Source organism: Argopecten irradians, chromosome 2 (genome assembly GCF_041381155.1).
Source record: "Argopecten irradians isolate NY chromosome 2, Ai_NY, whole genome shotgun sequence".
NCBI classification, from domain to species: Eukaryota; Metazoa; Mollusca; class Bivalvia; order Pectinida; family Pectinidae; genus Argopecten; species Argopecten irradians.
The window spans coordinates 68963829-68989689 of record NC_091135.1 but is presented as its reverse complement, the minus strand read 5'-3'; the positions used below and the strand labels follow the sequence as shown (position 1 = coordinate 68989689).

At 39.3% G+C, this 25861-nt stretch overlaps 2 protein-coding genes across 3 annotated transcripts in view; both read right to left on the bottom strand.

Moving 5' to 3' along the window:
* The window catches only part of LOC138316811 (uncharacterized), a 32204-nt gene extending 27116 nt beyond the window's left edge, over positions 1 to 5088 (bottom strand). Inside the window, exon 1 of the mRNA XM_069258468.1 lies at positions 4623 to 5088. Coding sequence (XP_069114569.1) covers positions 4623 to 4781 — 159 coding nt within the window. The 5' untranslated portion in view covers positions 4782 to 5088. The remainder of the gene's footprint in view (positions 1 to 4622) is intronic.
* Positions 5089 to 6026: 938 nt separating this feature from the next.
* On the bottom strand, positions 6027 to 23937 carry LOC138316325 (zinc finger and BTB domain-containing protein 24-like). Of its 2 annotated transcripts, none has more exons than XM_069257994.1 (3): positions 23854 to 23937; positions 20901 to 22584; positions 6027 to 7727 (listed from the first exon to the last, which is right to left on the bottom strand). In XM_069257994.1, exons 2-3 carry the CDS (start codon positions 22559 to 22561, stop codon positions 6746 to 6748), a joined length of 2643 nt encoding a protein of 880 aa, XP_069114095.1. In that variant the 5' UTR covers positions 22562 to 22584; positions 23854 to 23937; the 3' UTR covers positions 6027 to 6745. The 2 variants fall into 2 exon arrangements, with proteins under 2 accessions (XP_069114095.1, XP_069114097.1); XM_069257996.1 differs by lacking the exon at positions 23854 to 23937 and adding an exon at positions 23467 to 23693.
* Positions 23938 to 25861: the final 1924 nt, after the last annotated feature.

Here is a 25861-nt window from a genome sequence, read left to right as displayed (position 1 = left end):
TGGTAACAGATTGTGAGGCGCCCCAGATATGGTAACAGATTGTGAGGCGCCCCAGATATGGTAACAGATTGTGAGGCGCCCCAGATACGGTAACAGATTGTGAGGCGCCCCAGATATGGTAACAGATTGTGAGGCATTCCAGATATGGTAACAGATTGTGAGGCATTCCAGTTATGGTAACAGATTGTGAGGCGCCCCAGATACTGAAACAGATTGTGAGGCGCCCCAGATATGGTAACAGATTGTGAGGCGCCCCAGATATGGTAACAGATTGTGAGGTGCCCCAGATACGGAAACAGATTGTGAGGCGCCCCAGATATGGTAACAGATTGTGAGGCAGCCCAGATATGGTAACAGATTGTGAGGCGCCCCAGATATGGTAACAGATTGTGAGGCGCCCCAGATACGGAAACAGATTGTGAGGCGCCCCAGATATGGTAACAGATTGTGAGGCGCCCTTGTTACGGAAACAGATTGCGAGGCGCCCCAGATATGGTAACAGATTGTGAGGCATTCCAGATATGGTAACAGATTGTGAGGCATTCCAGATATGGTAACAGATTGTGAGGCATTCCAGATATGGTAACAGATTGTGAGGCATCCCAGATATGGTAACAGATTGTGAGGTGCCCCAGATATGGTAACAGATTGTGAGGCGCCCCAGATATGGTAACAGATTGTGAGGCGCCCCAGATACTGTAACAGATTGTGAGGTGCCCAAGTTACAGTAACAGATTGTGAGGCGCCCCAGATATGGTAACAGATTGTGAGGCGCCCTTGTTACAGTAACAGATTGTGAGGCGCCCCAGATATGGTAACAGATTGTGAGGCATTCCAGATATGGTAACAGATTGTGAGACGCCCCAGTTATGGTAACAGATTGTGAGATGCCCCAGATACGGAAACAGATTGTGAGGCGCCCCAGATATGGTAACAGATTGTGAGGCAGCCCAGATATGGTAACAGATTGTGAGACGCCCCAGATATGGTTACAGATTGTGAGGCGCCCCAGATACTGTAACAGATTGTGAGGCGCCCCAGATATGTTAACAGATTGTGAGGCGCCCAAGATACTGTAACAGATTGTGAGGCATCCCAGATATGGTAACAAATTGTAAGGAGCCCCAGATACTGAAACAGATTGTGAGGCGCCCCAGATATGGTAACAGATTGTGAGGTGCCCCAGATACGGTAACAGATTGTGGGGCGCCCCAGATATGGTAACAGATTGTGAGGTGCCCAAGTTCGGTAACATATTGTGAGGCGCCCCAGTTACGGAAACAGATTGCAAGGCGCCCCAGATATGGTAGCAGATTTTGAGGTGCCCCAGATATGGTAACAGATTGTGAGGCGCCTCAGATATGGTAACAGATTGTGAGGTGCCCAAGTTACCGTAACAGATTTTGAGGCGCCCCAGTTATGGTAACAGATTGTGAGATGCCCCAGATACGGAAACAAATTGTGAGGCGCCCCAGATATGGTAACAGATTGTGAGGCGCCCCAGATACTGTAACAGATTGTGAGGCGCCCCAGATATGGTAACAGATTGTGAGGTGCCCCAGATACGGTAACAGATTGTGAGGCGCCCCAGATATGGTGACAGATTGTGAAGCGCCCCAGATACTGTAACAGATTGTGAGGCACAGCAGATATGTTAACAGATTGTGAGGCATCCCAGATATGGTAACAAATTGTAAGGTGCCCCAGATACAGTAACAGATTTGAGGTGCCCAAGTTACGGAAACAGATTGCGAGGCACCCCAGATATGGTAACAGATTGTGAGACGCCCCAGATATGGTAACAGATTGTGAGGAGCCCCAGATATGGTAACAGATTGTGAGGAGCCCCAGATATGGTAACAGATTGTGAGGCGCCCCAGATATGGTAACAGATTGTGAGGTGCCCCAGATACGGTAACAGATTGTGAGGTGCCCCAGATATGGTAACAGATTGTGAGGAGCCCCAGATATGGTAACAGATTGTGAGGCGCCCCAGATATGGTAACAGATTGTGAGGCGCCCTTGTTACAGAAACAGATTGCGAGGCGCCCCAGATATGGTAACAGATTGTGAGGCTCCCCAGATACGACAGTAATCAGATTGTTGTGAGGCATCCCACATACGGTAACAGATTGTGAGGCATCCCACATACGGTAACAGATTGTGAGGCACCCCACATACGGTAACAGATTGTGAGGCACCCCACATACGGTAACAGATTGTGAGGCATCCCACATACGGTAACAGATTGTGAGGCATCCCACATACGGTAACAGATTGCGAGGCACCCCACATACGGGTAACAGATTGTGAGGCATCCCACATACGGTAACAGATTGTGAGGCATCCCACATACGGTAACAGATTGTGAGGCACCCCACATACGGTAACAGATTGTGAGGCATCCCACATACGGTAACAGATTGTGAGGCATCCCACATACGGTAACAGATTGTGAGGCATCCCACATACGGTAACAGATTGTGAGGCATCCCACATACGGTAACAGATTGTGAGCCGCCCCAGTTACGGAAACAGATTGCAAGGCGCCCCAGATATGGTAACAGATTTTGAGGTGCCCCAGATATGGTAACAGATTGTGAGGCATTCCAGATATGGTAACAGATTGTGAGACGCCCCAGATATGGTAACAGATTGTGAGGCATTCCAGATATGGTAACAGATTGTGAGACGCCCCAGATATGGTAACAGATTGTGAGGCGCCCCAGATACTGTAACAGATTGTGAGGTGCCCAAGTTACAGTAACAGATTGTGAGGCGCCCCAGATATGGTAACAGATTGTGAGGCATTCCAGATATGGTAACAGATTGTGAGACGCCCCAGATACGGAAACAGATTGTGAGGCGCCCCAGATATGGTAACAGATTGTGAGGCATTCCAGATATGGTAACAGATTGTGAGACGCCCCAGATATGGTAACAGATTGTGAGGCGCCCCAGATACTGTAACAGATTGTGAGGCGCCCCAGATATGTTAACAGATTGTGAGACGCCCCAGATATGGTAACAGATTGTGAGGCGCCCCAGATACTGTAACAGATTGTGAGGCATCCCAGATATGGTAACAAATTGTAAGGAGCCCCAGATATGGAAACAGATTGTGAGGCGCCCCAGATATGGTAACAAATTGTAAGGTGCCCCAGATACGGTAACAGATTGTGAGGTGCCCAAGTTACGGAAACAGATTGCGAGGCACCCCAGATACGGTAACAGATTGTGAGGCGCCCCAGATATGGTAACAGATTGTGAGGGACAGCAGATATGTTAACAGATTGTGAGGCGCCCCAGATACGGTAACAGATTGTGAGACGCCCCAGATATGGTAACAGAATGTGAGGCGCCCCAGATAAGTTAACAGATTATAAGGCTCTGCAGATACAATAACAGATTGTAAGGCGTCCCAGATACGGTAACAGATTGTGAGGCACCCCAGATATGGTAACAGATTGTGAGGCGCCCCAGATATGGTAACAGATTGTGAGGCGCCAATACGGTAACAGATTGTGAGGCGCCCAAGATACGTTAACAGATTGTGAGGCGCACCAGATATGGTAACAGTTTGTAAGGTGCCCAAGTTACGGAAACAGATTGCGAGGCACCCCAGATATGGTAACAGATTGTGAGGCGCCCCAGATATGGTAACAGATTGTGAGGCGCCCCAGATACGGTAACAGATTGTGAGGCGCCCCAGATACGGTAACAGATTGTGAGACGCCCCAGATATGGTAACAGAATGTGAGGCGCCCCAGATAAGTTAACAGATTATAAGGCTGTGCAGATACAGTAACAGATTGTGAGGCGCCCAAGATACGCTAACAGATTGTGAGACGCCCCAGATATGGTAACAGATTGTGAGGCGCACCAGGTGTGGAACAATATTCGATGTGTACCCTGGTTTTGTGACCAGGTATGTCACTTTTGTTTATATTTGTCCACTATATACATGTAGTCAAATTTGGCTATATAGTCAACATAGCTATATAGCCAGATTTAGCGTACTCCAACAATATTAGAGGTATAGCAGGACAAGACACTTTTGATCATTACGTCGTGTGTAACCTCTAACAATCGAGGCAGGATTCACACGGAGCAGAAATGGGCTCAACATAAATTCAAAATTTCAAGTTCTGTTTACTTAAACCATTCACATTCTGAAAGAATTATCCCAAATCATGTTAAATCCAAAATAGAAAACGTCACTATAGCACTTTTATAGTGAATTTAGACATTTCTTTACCCCCACCACTATTTGTAAGTCTACCCGGTCGTCACTTACAAATTACGGAATGGTTACTGAAAGTAAAAATGTCATTATCTACAAAATTTTTCAATATTTCAACTAAAATGTATTATAATTGTATTAAAATATTTCCAGAATTACATTTGTAAATATCCAAACAGCTTTCAAATACACTTTCATACCACTTTTATTCATTACATAAATTAGTAACAAATTCCCATAAAATATGACACTATTACATAACGTTAGGCCTATCTCTTATATTTTTTTTAATTTTATAGAACCGGCCACCTTTGCCAGTTTGCATTCTAACGTTAACTTTGTGTAAGCCAGAACAAACCGGGCTATTCGGATGGATTACCTCTTTTGACGCATCGATTTCTAGATAAGTTGAATAATCTTTCGCTAATCTTTCCAACATATCCACTGCCTCTTCCTTTCCTTTATCTTCCTTTTCAGTTTCAGCGTTAAGTATCACGGCTCCGTCGACGTCCATTTTGTACACCATATGACCGACCATTCACCCCTTCACACAAAAGAGTTCCAAAATATTCGTACTTTCACTTTCGCTTTATCCAACGAATCTTGTTTTTTTAGCGACAATGTAAAAACATATTTTATTTATTTAATAAAACAATCTCTTACATTTACCAGCAGAAATCTATATCAAAGGTTTTTTGCTTTTTTTTTTTTAGATTATTCCGGTAAATTCATCCCTGACTACATTACTTAAAAGTTGATAATCACTGAGGCTTATGTAAGGCAGATACTGATATAACTAATACAGACTTTGTTTGCTTGAGGTAAACATATTTGTACTTAAAATGTTTGCTGTGTCTTTGTGACCGTGCTCTATATACGTACTAAACATGGTCATTGCAATTACTTGCCAGTGTGAACAGGAAACCAAAACACATAATTTTGATTGTGTTGAGAACAATAAGAAGTTGTATAGTCAGTGCAAAATGTATAATATATGTGTGATGTGAAAAAATATATTGGGTGTTCTAGCATATTCAGTGGTGAACGTAACTAGCGCACCATGATAGATATGCTAGAACACCGAAAGTATGTTACTGTTACATGTCAAAAATATGACAACCAATGCTTACATTTACATTTAAAGTAGTCATTATCGTTTTAAAAAATGAAATAGATAAAAATAAAATGAAATAGATAAAAATACAGCATGAAAATGAAACTTATACGTCTGCATAGAGAACAATATCAGTCGATGTAACAACATTTGTACAGAGATGCATTATGGTATGAAAAATAACAGATCTTCTGTTGTCGTTCGCTTTTCAAAATATTTTCGATGCTATGATGTGTTGTCGGTAATACTGGACTTGTACTGTCCCGGCTAGTCGCTGATCTCGCAAGATTCAAACAGCTACAATGTCTTCATTGTTACTCCAGTCTTAAAGAAATTTTGTACATATATGCATTACAGTATGACAAATACCACATCTTCTGTTGTTGTTAGGTTTTTGAAGTATTTTTGATGTTACAGTCAGTGTTTTCCCTTACAGATTTTTTCCTACTGGTCCTAAGGACCGGCTGACTCTAAAATTTACCGATCCTGACTGAATGTTTGTGCAAACCTGTCTATAAAAAACACCTAAGCTTAAACATCCTTTATACTGTAAACAGGTGTGTGTTTCACCAAATGGGGTTGATGAGTTTGTCCTTGATATATGCACTGGTAAGTGTGCTTTACAATATATAGAGGTGTCCTTTATAAATATGACAAACAATACATAAGTATATAAATCAACAATTTATTTATAGTACTGGCTTCTGGACGTAAAATAATCCATAACACTAAGTGAATGTTCAAACAGATAAATTGTTCTATTCTCACCAATAATAGATTTTATTTTATTTATTGAACTCAAGTTCCTATATTAAAAAACTTGCAATGTCAGTGCATTGTTTTTCCAGAAATCTCAAATGAACAAAAGAGACACAATGCTGTAATTTTGGATAGATTGAAATAAATCAACATCAGATAATGTATGCCTATGTTTCTTATATGAAATTATCTAGAACAAATATTACATCTTCATAAAAAATAATTACTGGTACTTACCAGAACGATTAAAATAATGAGCAATTTCAAATGACAAAATAAGTGGGGGAACCAAGAAAATAACGAGTTTTAAAATGAATGTATTGGCTGAAACTCTTCCGTCAAGATAAATGCTAAAGCTGCTTACCAGTACCAATAAATATATCTAACATTGAATAGAAAACTGTATACCTGTGTACTGATATCTATCACTGTCTTTGTTTTCTGATTGTCCTAGTAGTAAATAACAAGTTTTAGCATACCCGGTATGTAGTGTACCAGAATGCATTGTCCAAATATACAGAAATTCTTTTCTGACAATCCATTTACTGTATTCACCTGAGACATTTTAACAGCCTGTTTGTAGTTTTAAATGTTCTAAATATAAGATATCATTTAACTATTGATACTTTTCACTGGTTCACCAGGAGACAGCTGACCTGAGCCAGATCCTGTATTGTAGCGTTACTAGTCTGGTCACCATTTAGGACCACAGGATTTAAAGTGACCGGTTGACCAGAGAGGATCAGCATCCCATTCTGTACACTAGGGCTCTCCTCACCTTCCTTCAGAGTGTCTAAAGAGCCTGTTATGTCTACAGCGTGTTCAGCAGCCATACCATCCGTTATTGTTTCTGTAACACCTGCAGCATCCTCTGTGGCTGACACTGGCATATGAAATGTGATGGTATGTGTGGTTACTCCATCTTTGACATCAGATGACATTATGGATGTTTCCACGCCGTGCAAGAGCTGCGGCCTTCCGTTAGAGGATCCTTCTGAGTTTTGTGAAGATATAGCATTCAGGGCTGATAGAACTAGTTGTGCTGCTGATAAGTCTGAAGGAACAAGGCCTTCATAACTAGAAAGTCTCGTTAAATCTTCTTCGCTTATCTGCGTCTCACCCGATTCTAAAGTCTGAATCTGCATCTGAAGCTGATTATCAGGAACCTCAACTATGTGCTCCTCAACAGTTTGACCTTCAATCTGACCTAGACCTTGGAAATTGATATTGGTTTCACCTTGCACTGTGACCTTCTCCATTTTTGCTCCTTGCTGGAACTGTGAGCTGATGGGCGGTTGCTGTATGATAATGTGTGGACGGCGTTGTTGCTGAGGAAGAGGAGGAGCATTTTCAGTAATGAGACCATTTTTATGGTCGTCCATATGGCCTTTAAAGCTGGCCTCATTGACAGTGCGGAATGTACAAATGTCACAGCAGAAGACACCAACGGTGCCACCAGGGTGTTTATTTTTCATGTGCATCTTAAAGGAAATAGCTTGTATACATGAATATCCACAGAACTGACACTTATATGGCTTCTGGCCAGAATGTCGCATCTTGTGGCGTCGCAGGGAATTGTGGTCACCAGTCACATACTGACAGTGGTCACACCTAAAACAAAAAGAAATCATACTAATACTACATGTTTATAGTTGTTCAATTTCGTGGGGTGTAAAATTTTATGATTTACTATTTGATTTAAGGGAGTTTATTTTTACATATAATTTTTATAGCCTTTGAATAAATGTGCCAGTTGTAATATTTATAGAAGTTAAAGTTTATGTAAATATATATGTACCTGAGAAAAAAAATATGCAAGGTATTTAATTTTCATTAAATTTGCCGATTCACCCAAATCTAGTGAAAAATTTTAAAACCTTGAATACTAGAAATTACATAGTTGTAATAGTTATGTATCAAGCTATCACAACCATTACACAAACTACTTTCCTCAAGTAAACAAAAATAAATCTGCTCAGCTGGTAAAGGCTTACTTGTAATTAATTCCTATCATTATCTGAAATATATATAGAGTTCTTCTAAAATGATAAAAGATGAAATGTAACTCATTAACCCTGAACATTCATAATGAACTATAGCAGCCCTTCAAATTTGAAGAGTTCCATTGTATATTGAAGGATGAACGCGTTAAAATATTAGTGTGTGGAGTATAGCAGTTGTGGTCAAGGATGGATGAGTTAAGATACCAGTGTGTCAAGTATAGCGGTTGTGGTCAAGGATGGATGAGTTAAGATACCAGTGTGTCAAGTATAGCGGTTGTGGTCAAGGATGGATGAGTTAAGATACCAGTGTGTCAAGTATAGCGGTTGTGGTCAAGGATGAATGAGTTACAATACCAATGTGTCAAGTATAGCGGTTGTGGTCAAGGATGGATGAATGAGTTAAGATACCAGTGTGTCAAGTATAGCGGTTGTGGTCAAGGATGGATGAATGAGTTAAGATACCAGTGTGTCAAGTATAGCGGTTGTGGTCAAGGATGGATGAATGAGTTAAGATACCAGTGTGTCAAGTATAGCGGTTGTGGTCAAGGATGGATGAATGAGTTAAGATACCAGTGTGTCAAGTATAGCGGTTGTGGTCAAGGATGGATGAATGAGTTAAGATACCAGTGTGTGGAGTATAGCGGTTGTGGTCAAGGATGGATGAATGAGTTAAGATACCAGTGTGTGAAGTATAGCGGTTGTGGTCAAGGATGGATGAGTTAAGATACCAGTGTGTCAAGTATAGCGGTTGTGGTCAAGGATGGATGAATGAGTTAAGATACCAATGTGTCAAGTATAGCGGTTGTGGTCAAGGATGGATGAATGAGTTAAGATACCAGTGTGTCAAGTATAGCGGTTGTGGTCAAGTATGGATGGATGAGTTAAGATACCAGTGTGTCAAGTATAGCGGTTGTGGTCAAGGATGGATGAATGAGTTAAGATACCAGTGTGTCAAGTATAGCGGTTGTGGTCAAGGATGGATGAATGAGTTAAGATACCAGTGTGTCAAGTATAGCGGTTGTGGTCAAGTATGGATGGATGAGTTAAGATACCAGTGTGTCAAGTATAGCGGTTGTGGTCAAGGAAGGATGGATGAGTTAAGATACCAGTGTGTCAAGTATAGCCGTTGTGGTCAAGTATGGATGGATGAGTTAAGATACCAGTGTGTGGAGTATAGCGGTTGTGGTCAAGGATGGATGAATGAGTTAAGATACCAGTGTGTGAAGTATAGCGGTTGTGGTGATCAAGGATAGATGAATGAGTTAAGATACCAGTGTGTGAAGTATAGCGGTTGTGGTCAAGGATGGATGAGTTAAGATACCAGTGTGTCAAGTATAGCGGTTGTGGTCAAGGATGAATGAGTTACAATACCAGTGTGTCAAGTATAGCGGTTGTGGTCAAGGATGGATGAATGAGTTAAGATACCAGTGTGTCAAGTATAGCGGTTGTGGTCAAGGATGGATGAATGAGTTAAGATACCAGTGTGTCAAGTATAGCGGTTGTGGTCAAGGATGGATGAATGAGTTAAGATACCAGTGTGTCAAGTATAGCGGTTGTGGTCAAGGAAGGATGGATGAGTTAAGATACCAGTGTGTCAAGTATAGCGGTTGTGGTCAAGGATGGATGAATGAGTTAAGATACCAGTGTGTCAAGTATAGCGGTTGTGGTCAAGGATGGATGAATGAGTTAAGATACCAGTGTGTGAAGTATAGCGGTTGTGGTCAAGGATGGATGAATGAGTTAAGATACCAGTGTGTCAAGTATAGCGGTTGTGGTCAAGGATGAATGAGTTACAATACCAGTGTGTCAAGTATAGCGGTTGTGGTCAAGGATGGATGAATGAGTTAAGATACACCAATGTGTCAAGTATAGCGGTTGTGGTCAAGGATGGATGAATGAGTTAAGATACCAGTGTGTCAAGTATAGCGGTTGTGGTCAAGGATGGATGAATGAGTTAAGATACCAGTGTGTCAAGTATAGCGGTTGTGGTCAAGGATGGATGAATGAGTTAAGATACCAGTGTGTCAAGTATAGCGGTTGTGGTCAAGGAAGGATGAATGAGTTAAGATACCAGTGTGTCAAGTATAGCGGTTGTGGTCAAGGATGGATGAATGAGTTAAGATACCAGTGTGTCAAGTATAGCGGTTGTGGTCAAGGATGGATGAATGAGTTAAGATACCAGTGTGTCAAGTATAGCGGTTGTGGTCAAGTATGGATGGATGAGTTAAGATACCAGTGTGTCAAGTATAGCGGTTGTGGTCAAGGAAGGATGAATGAGTTAAAATTTAGTGTGTCAAGTGATAGAAGTTGGAGAGGTTAAGATACCAGTGTGTCAAGTATAGCGGTTGTGGTCAAGGATGGATGAATGAGTTAAGATACCAGTGTGTCAAGTATAGCGGTTGTGGTCAAGGATGGATGAATGAGTTAAGATACCAGTGTGTCAAGTATAGCGGTTGTGGTCAAGGATGGATGAATGAGTTAAGATACCAGTGTGTCAAGTATAGCGGTTGTGGTCAAGGATGGATGAATGAGTTAAGATACCAGTGTGTCAAGTATAGCGGTTGTGGTCAAGGAAGGATGAATGAGTTAAGATACCAGTGTGTGAAGTATAGCGGTTGTGGTCAAGATGGATGAATGAGTTAAGATACCAGTGTGTCAAGTATAGGGTTGTGGTCAAGGAAGATGAATGAGTTAAGATACCAGTGTGTGAAGTATAGCGGTTGTGGTCAAGGATGGATGAATGAGTTAAGATACCAGTGTGTCAAGTATAGCGGTTGTGGTCAAGGATGGATGAATGAGTTAAGATACCAGTGTGTCAAGTATAGCGGTTGTGGTCAAGGATGGATGAATGAGTTAAGATACCAGTGTGTCAAGTATAGCGGTTGTGGTCAAGGATGGATGAATGAGTTAAGATACCAGTGTGTCAAGTATAGCGTTGTGGTGGTCAAGGATGGATGAATGAGTTAAGATACCAGTGTGTCAAGTATAGCGGTTGTGGTCAAGGAAGGATGAATGAGTTAAGATACCAGTGTGTCAAGTATAGCGGTTGTGGTCAAGGAAGGATGAATGAGTTAAGATACCAGTGTGTGTGAGTTATAGTGTATATGCGGTTGTGGTCAAGGAAGGATGAATGAGTTAAGATACCAGTGTGTCAAGTATAGCGGTTGTGGTCAAGGAAGGATGAATGAGTTAAGATACCAGTGTGTGAAGTATAGCGGTTGTGGTCAAGGATGGATGAATGAGTTAAGATACCAGTGTGTGAAGTATAGCGGTTGTGGTCAAGGAAGGATGAATGAGTTAAGATACCAGTGTGTGTGTACAAGTATAGCGGTTGTGGTCAATGATGGATGAATGAGTTAAGATACCAGTGTGTGTAGTATAGCGGTTGTGGTCAAGGATGGATGAATGAGTTAAGATACCAGTGTGTCAAGTATAGCGGTTGTGGTCAAGGATGGATGAATGAGTTAAGATACCAGTGTGTGTGAAGTATAGATAGCGGTTGTGGTCAAGGATGGATGAATGAGTTAAGATACCAGTGTGTCAAGTATAGCGGTTGTGGTCAAGGAGGATGGATGAATGAGTTAAGATACCAGTGTGTGAAGTATAGCGGTTGTGGTCAAGGAAGGATGAATGAGTTAGATACCAGTGTGAAGTATAGCGGTTGTGAGTTGTAGTGAGATATAGTTAAGATACCAGTGTGTCAAGTATAGCGGTTGTGGTCAAGGATGGATGAATGAGTTAAGATACCAGTGTGTCAAGTATAGCGGTTGTGGTCAAGGAAGGATGAATGAGTTAAGATACCAGTGTGTCAAGTATAGCGGTTGTGGTCAAGGATGGATGAATGAGTTAAGATACCAGTGTGTCAAGTATAGCGGTTGTGGTCAAGGATGGATGGATGAGTTAAGATACCAGTGTGTCAAGTATAGCGGTTGTGGTCAAGGAAGGATGAATGAGTTAAGATACCAGTGTGTGAAGTATAACGGTTGTGGTCAAGGATGAATGAGTTACAATACCAGTGTTTCAAGTATAGCGGTTGTGGTCAAGGATGGATGAATGAGTTAAGATACCAGTGTGTCAAGTATAGCGGTTGTGGTCAAGGATGGATGAATGAGTTAAGATACCAGTGTGTCAAGTATAGCGGTTGTGGTCAAGGATGGATGAATGAGTTAAGATACCAGTGTGTCAAGTATAGCGGTTGTGGTCAAGGAAGGATGAATGAGTTAAGATACCAGTGTGTCAAGTATAGCGGTTGTGGTCAAGGATGGATGAATGAGTTAAGATACCAGTGTGTCAAGTATAGCGGTTGTGGTCAAGGATGGATGATGAGTTAAGATACCAGTGTGTCAAGTATAGCGGTTGTGGTCAAGGATGGATGAATGAGTTAAGATACCAGTGTGTCAAGTATAGCGGTTGTGGTCAAGGAAGGATGAATGAGTTAAGATACCAGTGTGTCAAGTATAGCGGTGTGTCAAGGATGAATGACCACGGTTATGGATGTATGACACGGTTTTTTTTTTTAAAGGTTTCCTCCAATTTATGTATCTTCATATCCTCTTATATGTATCTGATTTTTGCGATTTTCTTTTGTACATCTATGTGTCATCTAACCTCAGTGAAATCCCTGAAGACCTGGGAAGGAATTGCTGGTCTGTATCGAAGCACAAATATATTTTGGTAAGAAATTTCAATATTTTATTCCTATCAACCATGTACATCGGTTCTCATCTGCGGTCTTATCTGTATTACCTTTATCGTATAACCTAATGCCTGTTGAGTATATGTGTCACCGCATGAGAATCGGTATTTACATGGTTTTAAAGCTCGCCTTCCACTTGATAAATAAGAGGATCACCCTTTTTTTCTTCTGATGGTAAATTTGTTCTGGCTCTATAAATACAGATCACTTCACAATTACTGTGTTTTTATTTTTGATTTCTGAAGGCAAATATAAACAACATCTATAGTCAGCAAGCTCTCCATGAAAATAGTAATAAGCAGTTTATATATTGTGTGTGTATATATTTTTGCGTCTGCAGTTTAATATTATTAGTACATTTATGGTTTGCGTATTTGCTATATCAATGTGGAGATGTTGAATTAAATCAGGGGTCCTTCCTGTCTGTTGATAACTCAGACACAATTTCATCATTACAGTACTGTATCATTTGATAATGATAATGACTTGTCCATAGTTCACTATAATGTTCAAAGTTTGCTACCAAAAATCGATATTATAATGTCTGAACTTGAAGATTTCGATTTTATCGCTATTACCGAAACTTGGTTAAACTCTATCACTGAGACCTCGGATTGATCTGCTTTTCGACAAATTCCCATCCCCCATTTCTTAGGAGTAGATATAGATCGTATAGGTGGAGGAATAGCTGTATATGTAAATAAAAAATATAAAAGTACACCGGCACACCGTCGTACTGATCTTGAAATAGCAAGCTTGGAATGTATTTGGTTGGAAATAAGTGTAAACAATATTGATATTTTAATTGGAACATTTTATAGACCTCCAAATTCCAAAAAATGATATATGGCTCCTCATAGAAAACTCTATAGATCTTGCTGTTGATACAAATACTGAGAATATCTTTATAACTGGTGATTTTAATGAAAACATGTTGAAACTGCCAGCGTACACACGGACCAAAACATATAAAAGATATTCTTACATCGTATTCCCTAACTCCCAAATTTAGTAAAATGATCCAACAAACTTCACTGAAAGAACCTTCTTACTTTACTCGATTTGTTCATAGTTAATAATATGAATATGATTAAAAAGGTTATCAGTTGGAGAATCGGTTTCTAACAGCTTTAGATAGATACCACTGCTCTCTATTTATGTATAATAATTGATATTCCTTAAAACACCCTATCACAATTGTACATTTAAAAGAAAAAAGAAAAGTATGGCTAATACAACCATGGCGTCTATCAGCTGTTCTATAACAAAATTGGTGAAATACGATTGCGAAGGTACAATATAAATATTTTTTTTGCTCTCACGACAAGTATGCTCGTTAAATTTTTTACCAGAAATCAATTTTAACTTGTGCTGGCATGTTCACGTTCCCAACAAAATTATTTTACTGTTCGTCACTCGAAGATTCCCCTTGGATGCATAATAATATCAATAGCTCTGATAAGTGCTAGGAAACGTTATTGCATAGGAAAAGCTAAACACACTCAAAAGTCAATTCCATTGGATATAAGTTCAAAAAGTTACGTTAATTCATGTGTTGATGCGATAAGAAGAGCCAATGCAGATTAACAAAAACTAAAAACTGTCAAAATCACTTAAAACTTACACAATCCCATGCAACTCGACAATGGTGGAAATTGAGCAAACACGTTTACTAGGCTGTCTCCAAAAAAATCTGTTTCCAATACAAACCTTTAATATGTTAGAAATACTCAGTAATTTATGATCGATAAAAGTAAAGCAGACGCACTATAACAACCTATTTCGCCAGAACAGTTTACATTAAACCATGTTCTTCACATGCTTAATTACCTTACGACACAATGGATATTCCATCCACCTTATTTTTGATTTATTACACTATAACCCCCAGGATGGTTAATGACGCCATTTAGTGTTCTAGACGTGCTAAAGCAATTGGTCCCCGACTTAACTCATTGCAATGCCTTTTTGAAAGAAGAAGGGCAAAGAGCAATTATGTAAACCATTTATGTTGTATTATTATTAATTTCCCTTAAATTCAGTGGAAATTATCCAGATAGTGTGGAAAACTGCAATTGTAACTTCCAGTGTTTTAAAGAGGGAAAAAAGAGCGATATCGATCTAATCTAGCAAACTATATACCCATTTCCTATTAGTAGAATATTGTTGGTAAATTATTGGCACGTTGATGTGTTTAAATATGATTTACAATTTTCTTACAGATTAAAAACTCTTTCAATGAACACAAGGACAGTCGGGTTTTACATACGGGGTTGATCATGGCTATATTAATCAGCTACTTTATATCTATCAAATGATATTTGGGATAAAGCTTTTAGAACTTAGGGAAAGAAAATTAGTATTGTATTTTGTGTACTTAAGCAAAGGCGTTTTGGACCGGACTCTGTTTGGCGATGATGGTTTGATATATTTATTTAGAAACTAGCTGGGCTTATTCAGGTTAACTTTATTTATAATGTTTGTAAGCAGTTAATTAATAAATTGGACGCAAAGTGTAGTTGTTGGGCGGTAAATTTTTCAAAACTTCAAAAACATTAATGCTGGATGTGTTACCACAGAGGGTCAATACTCGGTTCCTCGTCTTTTTTCTTATTTTTATCAATGAAATAGTTGTAAATTTACGATGTGTAACGTTAAACTGTTTGCAGATGACAATGAGTTTGCGTCTGTGTATTTGTTATATGTTTATTACGCCATAATGTAGCCAGATCAATGTTGAATAATGATCTTGAAAACCATTCAAAAATGGGCTGAGTGATACGTGGTTGGTGACCTTTAACCCCAAACAAAACAGAAAGTTTAATAATATCACGGAAATTATTAGGAACCCGATCACGGAGACATTTACTTAAATAACAATGTTTGTTTCTGAAGTTACCAATCATAAGCATCTTGGAGTTATTTGGTTCTCTTCAAATCTTTCTTGAAAGTATACATATAGACCATATTATAGAATCAGCCTCTAAAAGATTAAACTTACTGAGAAAAATTTTTTTTTAAATTTACACTTGATAGAGAGAACACTTTACAACACATTTACATGTCATTCATTAGACCCATCTTAGAATATGCGGATGTAATCTGGGCACAATATACCAAAAATACTTAATTGATAGGTTAGAAAATGTTCAAACAGAAGCGGCCCCGAATTATAACAGGGGGAACCAAACTTTCGAAAATAGAGTTACTTTATAAAGACACACAATGGGAAAAGCTAATTCTTCGAACGTCGTAGAAAACATAAACTTTTACAATAATCACATAAATGGTTTCAAAAACACAGCGTCCAACATATCTTTCCTCCATATTACCCCCTAGACCAACCGCAATTCATTTCAATACAACACTAGACGATCAGATATGCCATCAAACAATTCGCACAAGGACAAATTTATATTATGAATCTTTTTTACCTTCATCGACTCGTGCATGGAATGAACTTCCATTAGAAATAAGAGAAAATTCCTCTATTAAGGTTCTCAAAAACTACTTTGAAAACTGAAATCACAAGAACACCGAATTAGCTATTTTAACACAGGTAATAGATCAGACCAAATACTGTCATGCTCGGTATTGCGTCAGAATGCAGTATATTAAACCAACATCTTTACAGTAAAAATCTTATAGATTCTCCTAGTTTGTGCAATGTTGGTTTTATAATAGAAGATTCCTTTCATTTTTTTAGTTCAATTGCAATCAAATATGCTGACATTAGGCACCAATATACTCTCTGGTATATTCACAAAATATAATATCGTTGACGATTTAAATTAGCCTTTTATATGGGGTGATCCTTCATTTGAAAATAAAATGAACGAAGGAAATTTTTGTTTCGGTACAGAAGTTCATCTTTTACAGTAAAAGATTTTAGTAATTCATACCTTGTATAGTTTTCTCTTCTTTTTTTCACTGGGTGTTTTCAATCAATTATAACTTGTCAAACTACATAATTAATTTCATAATTTATAACTTTACAGTTACTATCACAAAATTATTATTTTAAATGTCCTGCAGTAGACGTATACGGTAAAATCATATAGATTTATCACTTAATTGAAAAGTAACTATAAAATTAATTGTCTATTGACAGTATATTTTTCTATATTAAAACACTTAATGTACTACAAAAAAAAAATATATATAGAGAGAGAGAGAAATATCTCTACTTAAGTATAAATGTATTGTCTCACTGTGGTGTATATGTCCATGTCAAAAACGGTGCTTTTAAGGATGAATGAGTTAAGATACCAGTGTGTCAAGTATAGCGGTTGTGGTCAAGGATGGATGAATGAGTTAAGATACCAGTGTGTCAAGTATAGCAGTTGTGGTCAAGGATGGATGAATGAGTTAAGATACCAGTGTGTCAAGTATAGCGGTTGTGGTCAAGGATGGATGAATGAGTTAAGATACCAGTGTGTCAAGTATAGCGGTTGTGGTCAAGGAAGGATGAATGAGTTAAGATACCAGTGTGTCAAGTATAGCGGTTGTGGTCAAGGATGGATGAATGAGTTAAGATACCAGTGTGTCAAGTATAGCGGTTGTGGTCAAGGATGGATGAATGAGTTAAGATACCAGTGTGTCAAGTATAGCGGTTGTGGTCAAGGAAGGATTGAATGAGTTAAGATACCAGTGTGTCAAGTATAGCGGTTGTGGTCAAGGATGGATGAATGAGTTAAGATACCAGTGTGTCAAGTATAGCGTTGTGGTCAAGGAAGGATGAATGAGTTAAGATACCAGTGTGTCAAGTATAGCAGTTGTGGTCAAGGATGGATGAATGAGTTAAGATACCAGTGTGTCAAGTATAGCGGTTGTGGTCAAGGATGGATGAATGAGTTAAGATACCAGTGTGTCAAGTATAGCGGTTGTGGTCAAGGATGGATGAGTGAAGTTAAGATACCAGTGTGTCAAGTATAAGCGGTATAGTGGTCAAGGATGGATGAATGAGTTAAGAGATACCAGTGTGTGAAGTATAGCGGTTGTGGTCAATGATGGATGAATGAGTTAAGATACCAGTGTGTGAAGTATAGCGGTTGTGGTCAAGGAAGGATGAATGAGTTAAGATACCAGTGTGTGTCAAGTATAGCGGTTAGTGGTCAAGGATGGATGAATGAGTTAAGATACCAGTGTGTCAAGTATAGCCGTTGTGGTCAAGGATGGATGAATGAGTTAAGATACCAGTGTGTCAAGTATAGCGGTTGTGGTCAAGGATGGATGAATGAGTTAAGATACCAGTGTGTGGAGTATAGCGGTTGTGGTCAAGGATGGATGAATGAGTTAAGATACCAGTGTGTCAAGTATAGCGGTTGTGGTCAAGGATGGATGAATGAGTTAAGATACCAGTGTGTCAAGTATAGCGGTTGTGGTCAAGGATGGATGAATGAGTTAAGATACCAGTGTGTCAAGTATAGCGGTTGTGGTCAAGGATGGATGAATGAGTTAAGATACCAGTGTGTCAAGTATAGCGGTTGTGGTCAAGGATGGATGAATGAGTTAAGATACCAGTGTGTCAAGTATAGCGGTTGTGGTCAAGTTGGATGAATGAGTTAAGATACCAGTGTGTCAAGTATAGCGGTTGTGGTCAAGGATGGATGAATGAGTTAAGATACCAGTGTGTCAAGTATAGCGGTTGTGGTCAAGGATGGATGAATGAGTTAAGATACCAGTGTGTCAAGTATAGCGGTTGTGGTCAAGGATGGATGAATGAGTTAAGATACCAGTGTGTCAAGTATAGCGGTTGTGGTCAAGGATGGATGAATGAGTTAAGATACCAGTGTGTCAAGTATATAGCGGTTGTGGTCAAGGATGGATGAATGAGTTAAGATACCAGTGTGTCAAGTATAGCGGTTGTGGTCAAGGATGGATGAATGAGTTAAGATACCAGTGTGTCAAGTATAGCGGTTGTGGTCAAGGATGGATGAATGAGTTAAGATACCAGTGTGTCAAGTATAGCGGTTGTGGTCAAGGATGGATGAATGAGTTAAGATACCAGTGTGTCAAGTATAGCGGTTGTGGTCAAGGATGGATGAATGAGTTAAGATACCAGTGTGTCAAGTATAGCGGTTGTGGTCAAGGATGGATGAATGAGTTAAGATACCAGTGTGTCAAGTATAGCGGTTGTGGTCAAGGATGGATGAATGAGTTAAGATACCAGTGTGTCAAGTATAGCGGTTGTGGTCAAGGATGGATGAATGAGTTAAGATACCAGTGTGTCAAGTATAGCGGTTGTGGTCAAGGATGGATGAATGAGTTAAGATACAGTGTGTGAGTATAGCGTTGTGGTCAAGTTGAGTTAAGATACCAGTGTGTCAAGTATAGCGGTTGTGGTCAAGGATGGATGAATGAGTTAAGATACCAGTGTGTCAAGTATAGCGTTTGTGGTCAAGGATGGATGAATGAGTTAAGATACCAGTGTGTCAAGTATAGCGGTTGTGGTCAAGGATGGATGAATGAGTTAAGATACCAGTGTGTGGAGTATAGCGGTTGTGGTCAAGGAGAAGAGATGAATGAGTTAAGATACCAGTGTGTCAAGTATAGCGGTTGTGGTCAATGATGGATGAATGGTTAAGATACCAGTGTGTGAAGTATAGCGGTTGTGGTCAAGGATGGATGAATGAGTTACGATACCAGTGTGTCAAGTATAGCGGTTGTGGTCAAGGATGGATGAATGAGTTAAGATACCAGTGTGTGAAGTATAAGTAAGGGTTGTGGTCAAGGAAGGATGAATAAGTTACGATACCAGTGTGTCAAGTATAGCGGTTGTGGTCAAGGAAGGATGGATGAGTTAAGATACCAGTGTGTCAAGTATAGCGGTTGTGGTCAAGGATGGATGAATGAGATTAAGATACCAGTGTGTCAAGTATAGCGGTTGTGGTCAAGGATGGATGAATGAGTTAAGATACCAGTGTGTGGAGTAAAGCGGTTGTGGTCAAGGATGGATGAATGAGTTAAGATACCAGTGTGTGTCAAGTATAGCGGTTGTGGTCAAGTATAGATGGATGAGTTAAGATACCAGTGTGTCAAGTATAGCGGTTGTGGTCAAGGAAGGATGAATGAGTTAAGATACCAGTGTGTCAAGTATAGCGGTTGTGGTCAAGTATGGATGGATGAGTTAAGATACCAGTGTGTCAAGTATAGCGGTTGTGGTCAAGGAAGGATGAATGAGTTAAGATACCAGTGTGTGAAGTATAACGGTTGTGGTCAAGGATGAATGAGTTACAATACCAGTGTTTCAAGTATAGCGGTTGTGGTCAAGGATGGATGAATGAGTTAAGATACCAGTGTGTCAAGTATAGCGGTTGTGGTCAAGGAAGGATGAATGAGTTAAGATACCAGTGTGTCAAGTAAAGCGGTTGTGGTCAAGGAAGGATGAATGAGTTAAAATATTAGTGTGTCAAGTATAGCGGTTGTGGTCAAGGAAGGATGAATGAGTTATGATACCAGTGTGTCAAGTATAGCAGTTGTGGTCAAGGAAGGATGAATGAGTTAAGATACCAGTGTGTCAAGTATAGGGATTAGCGGTTGTAGTCAAGGATGGATGAGTTAAGATACCAGTGTGTCAAGTATAGTGGTTGTGGTCAAGGATGGATGAATGAGTTAAGATACCAGTGTGTGAAGTATAGCGGTTGTGGTCAAGGATGGATGAATGAGTTAAGATACCAGTGTGTGAAGTATAGCGGTTGTGGTGATCAAGGATAGATGAATGAGTTAAGATACCAGTGTGTGAAGTATAGCGGTTGTGGTCAAGGAAGGATGAATGAGTTAAGATACCAGTGTGTCAAGTATAGGGATTAGCGGTTGTGGTCAAGGAAGGATGAATGAGTTAAGATACCAGTGTGTGAAGTATAGCGGTTGTGGTGATCAAGGATAGATGAATGAGTTAAGATACCAGTGTGTGAAGTATAGCGGTTGTGGTGATCAAGGATAGATGAATGAGTTAAGATACCAGTGTGTGAAGTATAGCGGTTGTGGTCATTTTTTACACTGAATTATAAATAGCGTGTGTTGAGCTAATGTACACATCTAAGAATAATTTCCCAGTTGTACCTCTCCAAATTAGTGACTTACTTGAAAGGTTTCTCGCCAGTATGGGTCCTGATATGGAGTTCCATCATGGCCTTGCGAGCAGACGAATGGCCACAGTAAGGACATACATAAGGCTTAATCTTGTTGTGGACAGCCTCAATATGTTTGAGAAGGCACTTCTGGTTGGCGTACTGACGTTTACAAATGTTGCACTCCTTACGGCGATACCATTTCTTTGAATCGTCATCTTGGTGTTCTTCATGAATTGTCTGATGGTTTTTCATTTGGCAAAACTGTCTGAAGCCTTTACCACAGATGTCACAAGTATAGGGTCGGTCAGAACTATGGATTTCCTTGTGAATCAGCAATCGACTCATAGTGTCTGTTTTAAATTTCTCACAAACATCACAAGTCAGCAGATCTGTATCGATCTCATGAACCTTCCATAGATGCATACGAATCTGTTTCCATGTTTCATTTGTTTTATCACATTCTGGACATTTAAACTCAAAAACATCAGTCATGTGGCATTTCAAATGCACCTGTAGTGCTTCCTTTGTCCGAAATTTTGAACTACAACCAAGTTCATCACACTTCAGAGTAAAACCTTGCATGACTTTGGGTTTTTCTTTTATTTTACTTTTACCGAGATAATAATCTTCCTTCAAGGCCCTTGGAGGTCGGATCTTTCTACGTGACCGACTTCCTCGTGGTTTATACTCTTCTTGATCATCCCAATCCAGATCTGGGTCAGAGTCCAATTCATAAGGTGGTGATGAGGGTTTTCCAGTAGCTGCTTTTCGTTTCTTGCCTCGTTTAGTTGTTTCTACCTGAGTTCCTACACTGACTCGCTGGTCATTTTCCTCCTCAATTCTGTTAGAGATTTCTGAGTGGTCTTCCATCATATGGGCACGACATTCTTCGATACTATTAAACCCAATGCTACACTGGCCACAAAGGAATAACTCTCTTGTTGTGGGAGGTGACTTTTGGCTACCATCAGTCGTCATTAACGAATCAGATTCCATGGTAACTTCTATTGCAGTCTGGGATTCCTCAGCTGTCATGACAGTTTGTGTGTTGTTATGGACCTGGGGAAAAGCTTGTTGAATGATAGCAGTATCTGAGGTAAAATTTCCCTGAACTTCACCATGAACGGTAACAAAGTGAGTTATATTTGTATTGTCATCATTTGAGTTACTTTTCTCTGAAGATGTGCCATCATCAACATCCCCGTTGCTGTCCGGCAGGCGTGATGACAGTTGTAAGATAGCATCAGCTGTAGTTGTTTCCATAGAAAGAGGTAAGACAGACACTGCACCAGATGTGCCCATGTCAACAAAATTAGCCATCACCTGTGTCATCTGGTTGGGGACAGTTTGCTCAGACATGACTTGCATGCCACCAACAGTTGCATCTGGGAACATGTTAGGTATGGTAACATTGTTCTCTGTAACAGTGGTGTCCTTTGTAACCTTGACCTCTGTGGAGTTAGTAGCCACTTCCTGTGTTACAAACGTAGGTGGTACCACATGGACCTCACGGACGTGAATTCCAATAGCCTGTGGTGCTGTACTTGTAAAGTCACAGAAGCGACACTTATATGTAGTTACAATGTCCATGTAGCTTGACAGATCTAAGCTAGGCTGCTGCTGTTGGGGCTGCTGCAACGTCATGGTGTTGGCAGGTAGTTCTGATGTCATTGTACAGACTCCAATAGGTGTAACTAAAAGTGAAAGAGGCCGAGTGTAAACAAAATTGAAACATAATTATATATAATTGAAGACTTCACTAATTAATTTCAATTTCCATCTGGTATGTATACACCATCCTTGATATTCCAGGGGTTACTATTTTTGTTGTGTATCCACCTCAGGGCTTATGTCATTGTAAAACTGAAGGCATTAAAATTTTGAGAGAAAAAAAATACCAATCATTGTAAAGGCCTACAGAGACATCCTTTGTCTATTAGATAATGATGTATAACTTCAAAGCCATGTACTGTACCATGTTATTCTTCGGAGTTTTGAGGACCAAACTAACTCTCATATCTGACTGTTGTCACACACAGAACCTTCAGTTTTGCTATGACAATAAGAAGGAGGTAGTCCACTCCGGGCTGTAACCTCTTGAATTTCGAGGAAAGGATGAAGCATAAAGCAAAAATATTTGAAGGACCACAGAATATACAAGTGGCTTAAAATGCCTGGACTACCTTACACGGAAAACAAGATGTGAAAATACACAAAATTTCAGTCAAAAAGTATTGATTTTTTGTAGGTTTTTGAGAAAATGTTTGGGTTTTTGATTATTATTTAATTAGAAACCATTTACAACTCCCACAAGTGACAACAAACTACAAAATGTCAATAAGTGTTTGGGGACGTGGATGTGGCGCAGTGGTAGAAGGCGCAGCTGTTTGGCAAGGCGATTGGGTGCCGTAGATCGCGAGTACGAGGCCCGGATAGGGCACGAGTCAATAAATTGTCAATCTCATGCTTTGTTAAATTGTGTTTTTTTGATATCCAAGTTACAATGACAGCTCTGATCATGGAACAAAATTACATTTTCATGCTCAATGGTAGATAACTCTTGATATAAACCGTACTGTAGTATTCTCGGAGTTGCTCCCCTTTAGTACGAAAAGCGTGTTTCCCTTTACCATATCAGAAATAATTCCGTGTTTCATGTAATCAGTATAGTCATCCAAAAACGATTATTTTCACTCGAAAGGAACTCAATCTGATTCAAAGGAACATAATGTAGTGAATGAAAGAGTTTTGTCTGAACGGTAAAAAAAACATTGTATTGTCTTGGTTTCGAACTCGGGTTAGATAATGCAGTGCTAAAATTACAGTACGCACCGATTGTATTATTCTCGAGTCCCATTTTAAATATTTCGAACATAAAAGAAAATAATTCCGCCTTCACGTGGCTAGCATCATAAAACCTGTACTGAAAACAGATTATTTGAGCTGTAATGTGTTTGTCCAACCTGTAATCTCTGTATTACATGTCGATATCCACCAAAACGCTTTTCTTCGTGACTATCTCTTCGTCCTTTCTTGGCCTTTGTAACGCGATCTCTGATTGGTTCATTACACATTTCTCAGGGGAGATAATTCATGAATTTATGTTTTCGCGCGAAAATTTGAAACGGATAAGCAATTATTATGGTAAAACCAGAAACATATATAGAGAGAGAGATTAGCGACTCCGCCATTTTTACGATCGGCAGATGTACCTCTGCATGTGCTTATGGGCTTTTAGATAAACTCATAATTAGTTAAATACAGCAGGATAACTTCGTTAAGTCCGACGTCTATTAAGCTAGTTTAACCCAAGGATTTATAAGTCTCATATAACAGTTACGTCCTTGTTTAACCACACCTTTTAGGAGTCAAAGAACACATATAGTAACAGTTACTATTTTAAATGTTATAAAAGTTCAGTAATTTTTGAAACATTTAAAATAGTAACTGTTACTATATGTGTTCTTTGACTCCTAAAAGGAGTGGTAAACAAGGACGTATATGAGACTTATAAATCCTTGGGTTAAACTAGCTTAATAGCAATCGCGACATCTCGGAGTAATTTCCGTGAATCTTCGGAAATATATCGGAAATTTCTCCGAGGGGATCCGATTGGCTTAATAGACGTCGGATTTTACGGCATTTGTCGTATGCACTTGTTAGCAAAACAATTACTGATTTTCATAGTGGAAAGCAACATTATGTATTATTCCGTTTGGTCTTCCTCCATTCTAGGCAAAGGCTAATTGTAAATTAAAACATGATATAATATTTATGTGATGTGAAACTACGAGATAAATTTGGCAAAAGGGAAATATTAGATTAATTATGAAATTTGAGGTAAGTTTCATTTCTTTTTTTGACTGCACTCGCCATCAATTACTAGTTAATCATATCTAGATACTATAGGCCTAATAATTATAAAAATAGTTTTAAATCTGATACTTAAGTCTACAAATAAATAAAGAGATTAGTATCATACACGACAGGACTTGATTCAATTCAAGAACAATAGTTAGTCCGCTATATAACTGGCCATATAATTATATTTTAAAAAAACCCGCACACAGCATTTAATAGACAGCTAATTTAGCGGACTATTGAATAGTATACATCAGTACCATACGTATCATTGTACTTTGAGATGGTGTATACATAATTTGATTTATTTCACTGTAGATGATACGTGCATGTATGCCAGGGTTTACATTCTGTAACATCTTGTCATTTGCCACAGTATACATGGCGATTGCAATCAGCATGCTGTTTGTAGTAAGCATTGCTGTGATATTAGAGATATAATATAGTTAATTTAAAAGTTTATTTCAATGCATTCATCAGTATCCGGTATTACACTAAGCCGAATCGGTTTTCAAATCAGTCACCATAGTTTTCAGAGATGCTTCGGGTGAGAGGGACATTTCAATAGTGCATTGATTACATATTACCGTCAAATTAAAATGTTTCGATGGCCTGATTTAATTGCAGCGTGAAGTTGTAACTAGGCAGTTATGTCATGTCACCAAAAACAATGCACGTAACCCAAGGATACGGAACTTACAAGTGCCTAATGGCGATTTGTAATTACACGGCCTAGGAAGTTTTAATGACAATTAATTAGACTTCTCTTAGAGGCGTGGCCACCGGGGCACGGCGTGCATAACCTCAGGGTGTTATTATGCAAATTGAAAAACGTACAATTAAGCAATATGTCCTATATATAGCCTGCTTGGCGAATATATATAGGACAGTTCTTGTGCGATCAGGAGAATAAAGATCATCGCTATCACCCGAGACCAAGGATTTATATACCTTTCCCGAGATAATAACCATCGCTGGCGTTAGCTACATAACGTTTAGCGTACACAAAGTCGAGTGCGATTTATTGAAATGCATCCAAGTTATAAGCCTACAAAAATTCCCGTTGGTTGCTTAAGCAATAATATCATGAATCGAGTCTGTTCTCGAAAC

Bases quoted from the DNA above. Each gene is read 5' to 3' on its own strand.
- LOC138316325 (XM_069257994.1), bottom strand. From the start codon at position 22,561: ATGACATCAGAACTACCTGCCAACACCATGACGTTGCAGCAGCCCCAA. The intron at 7,728-20,900 runs GTAAGTCACTAA...TTTTTGTTTTAG, and splicing joins ACTGGCGAGAAACCTTTCAA to GTGTGACCACTGTCAGTATG.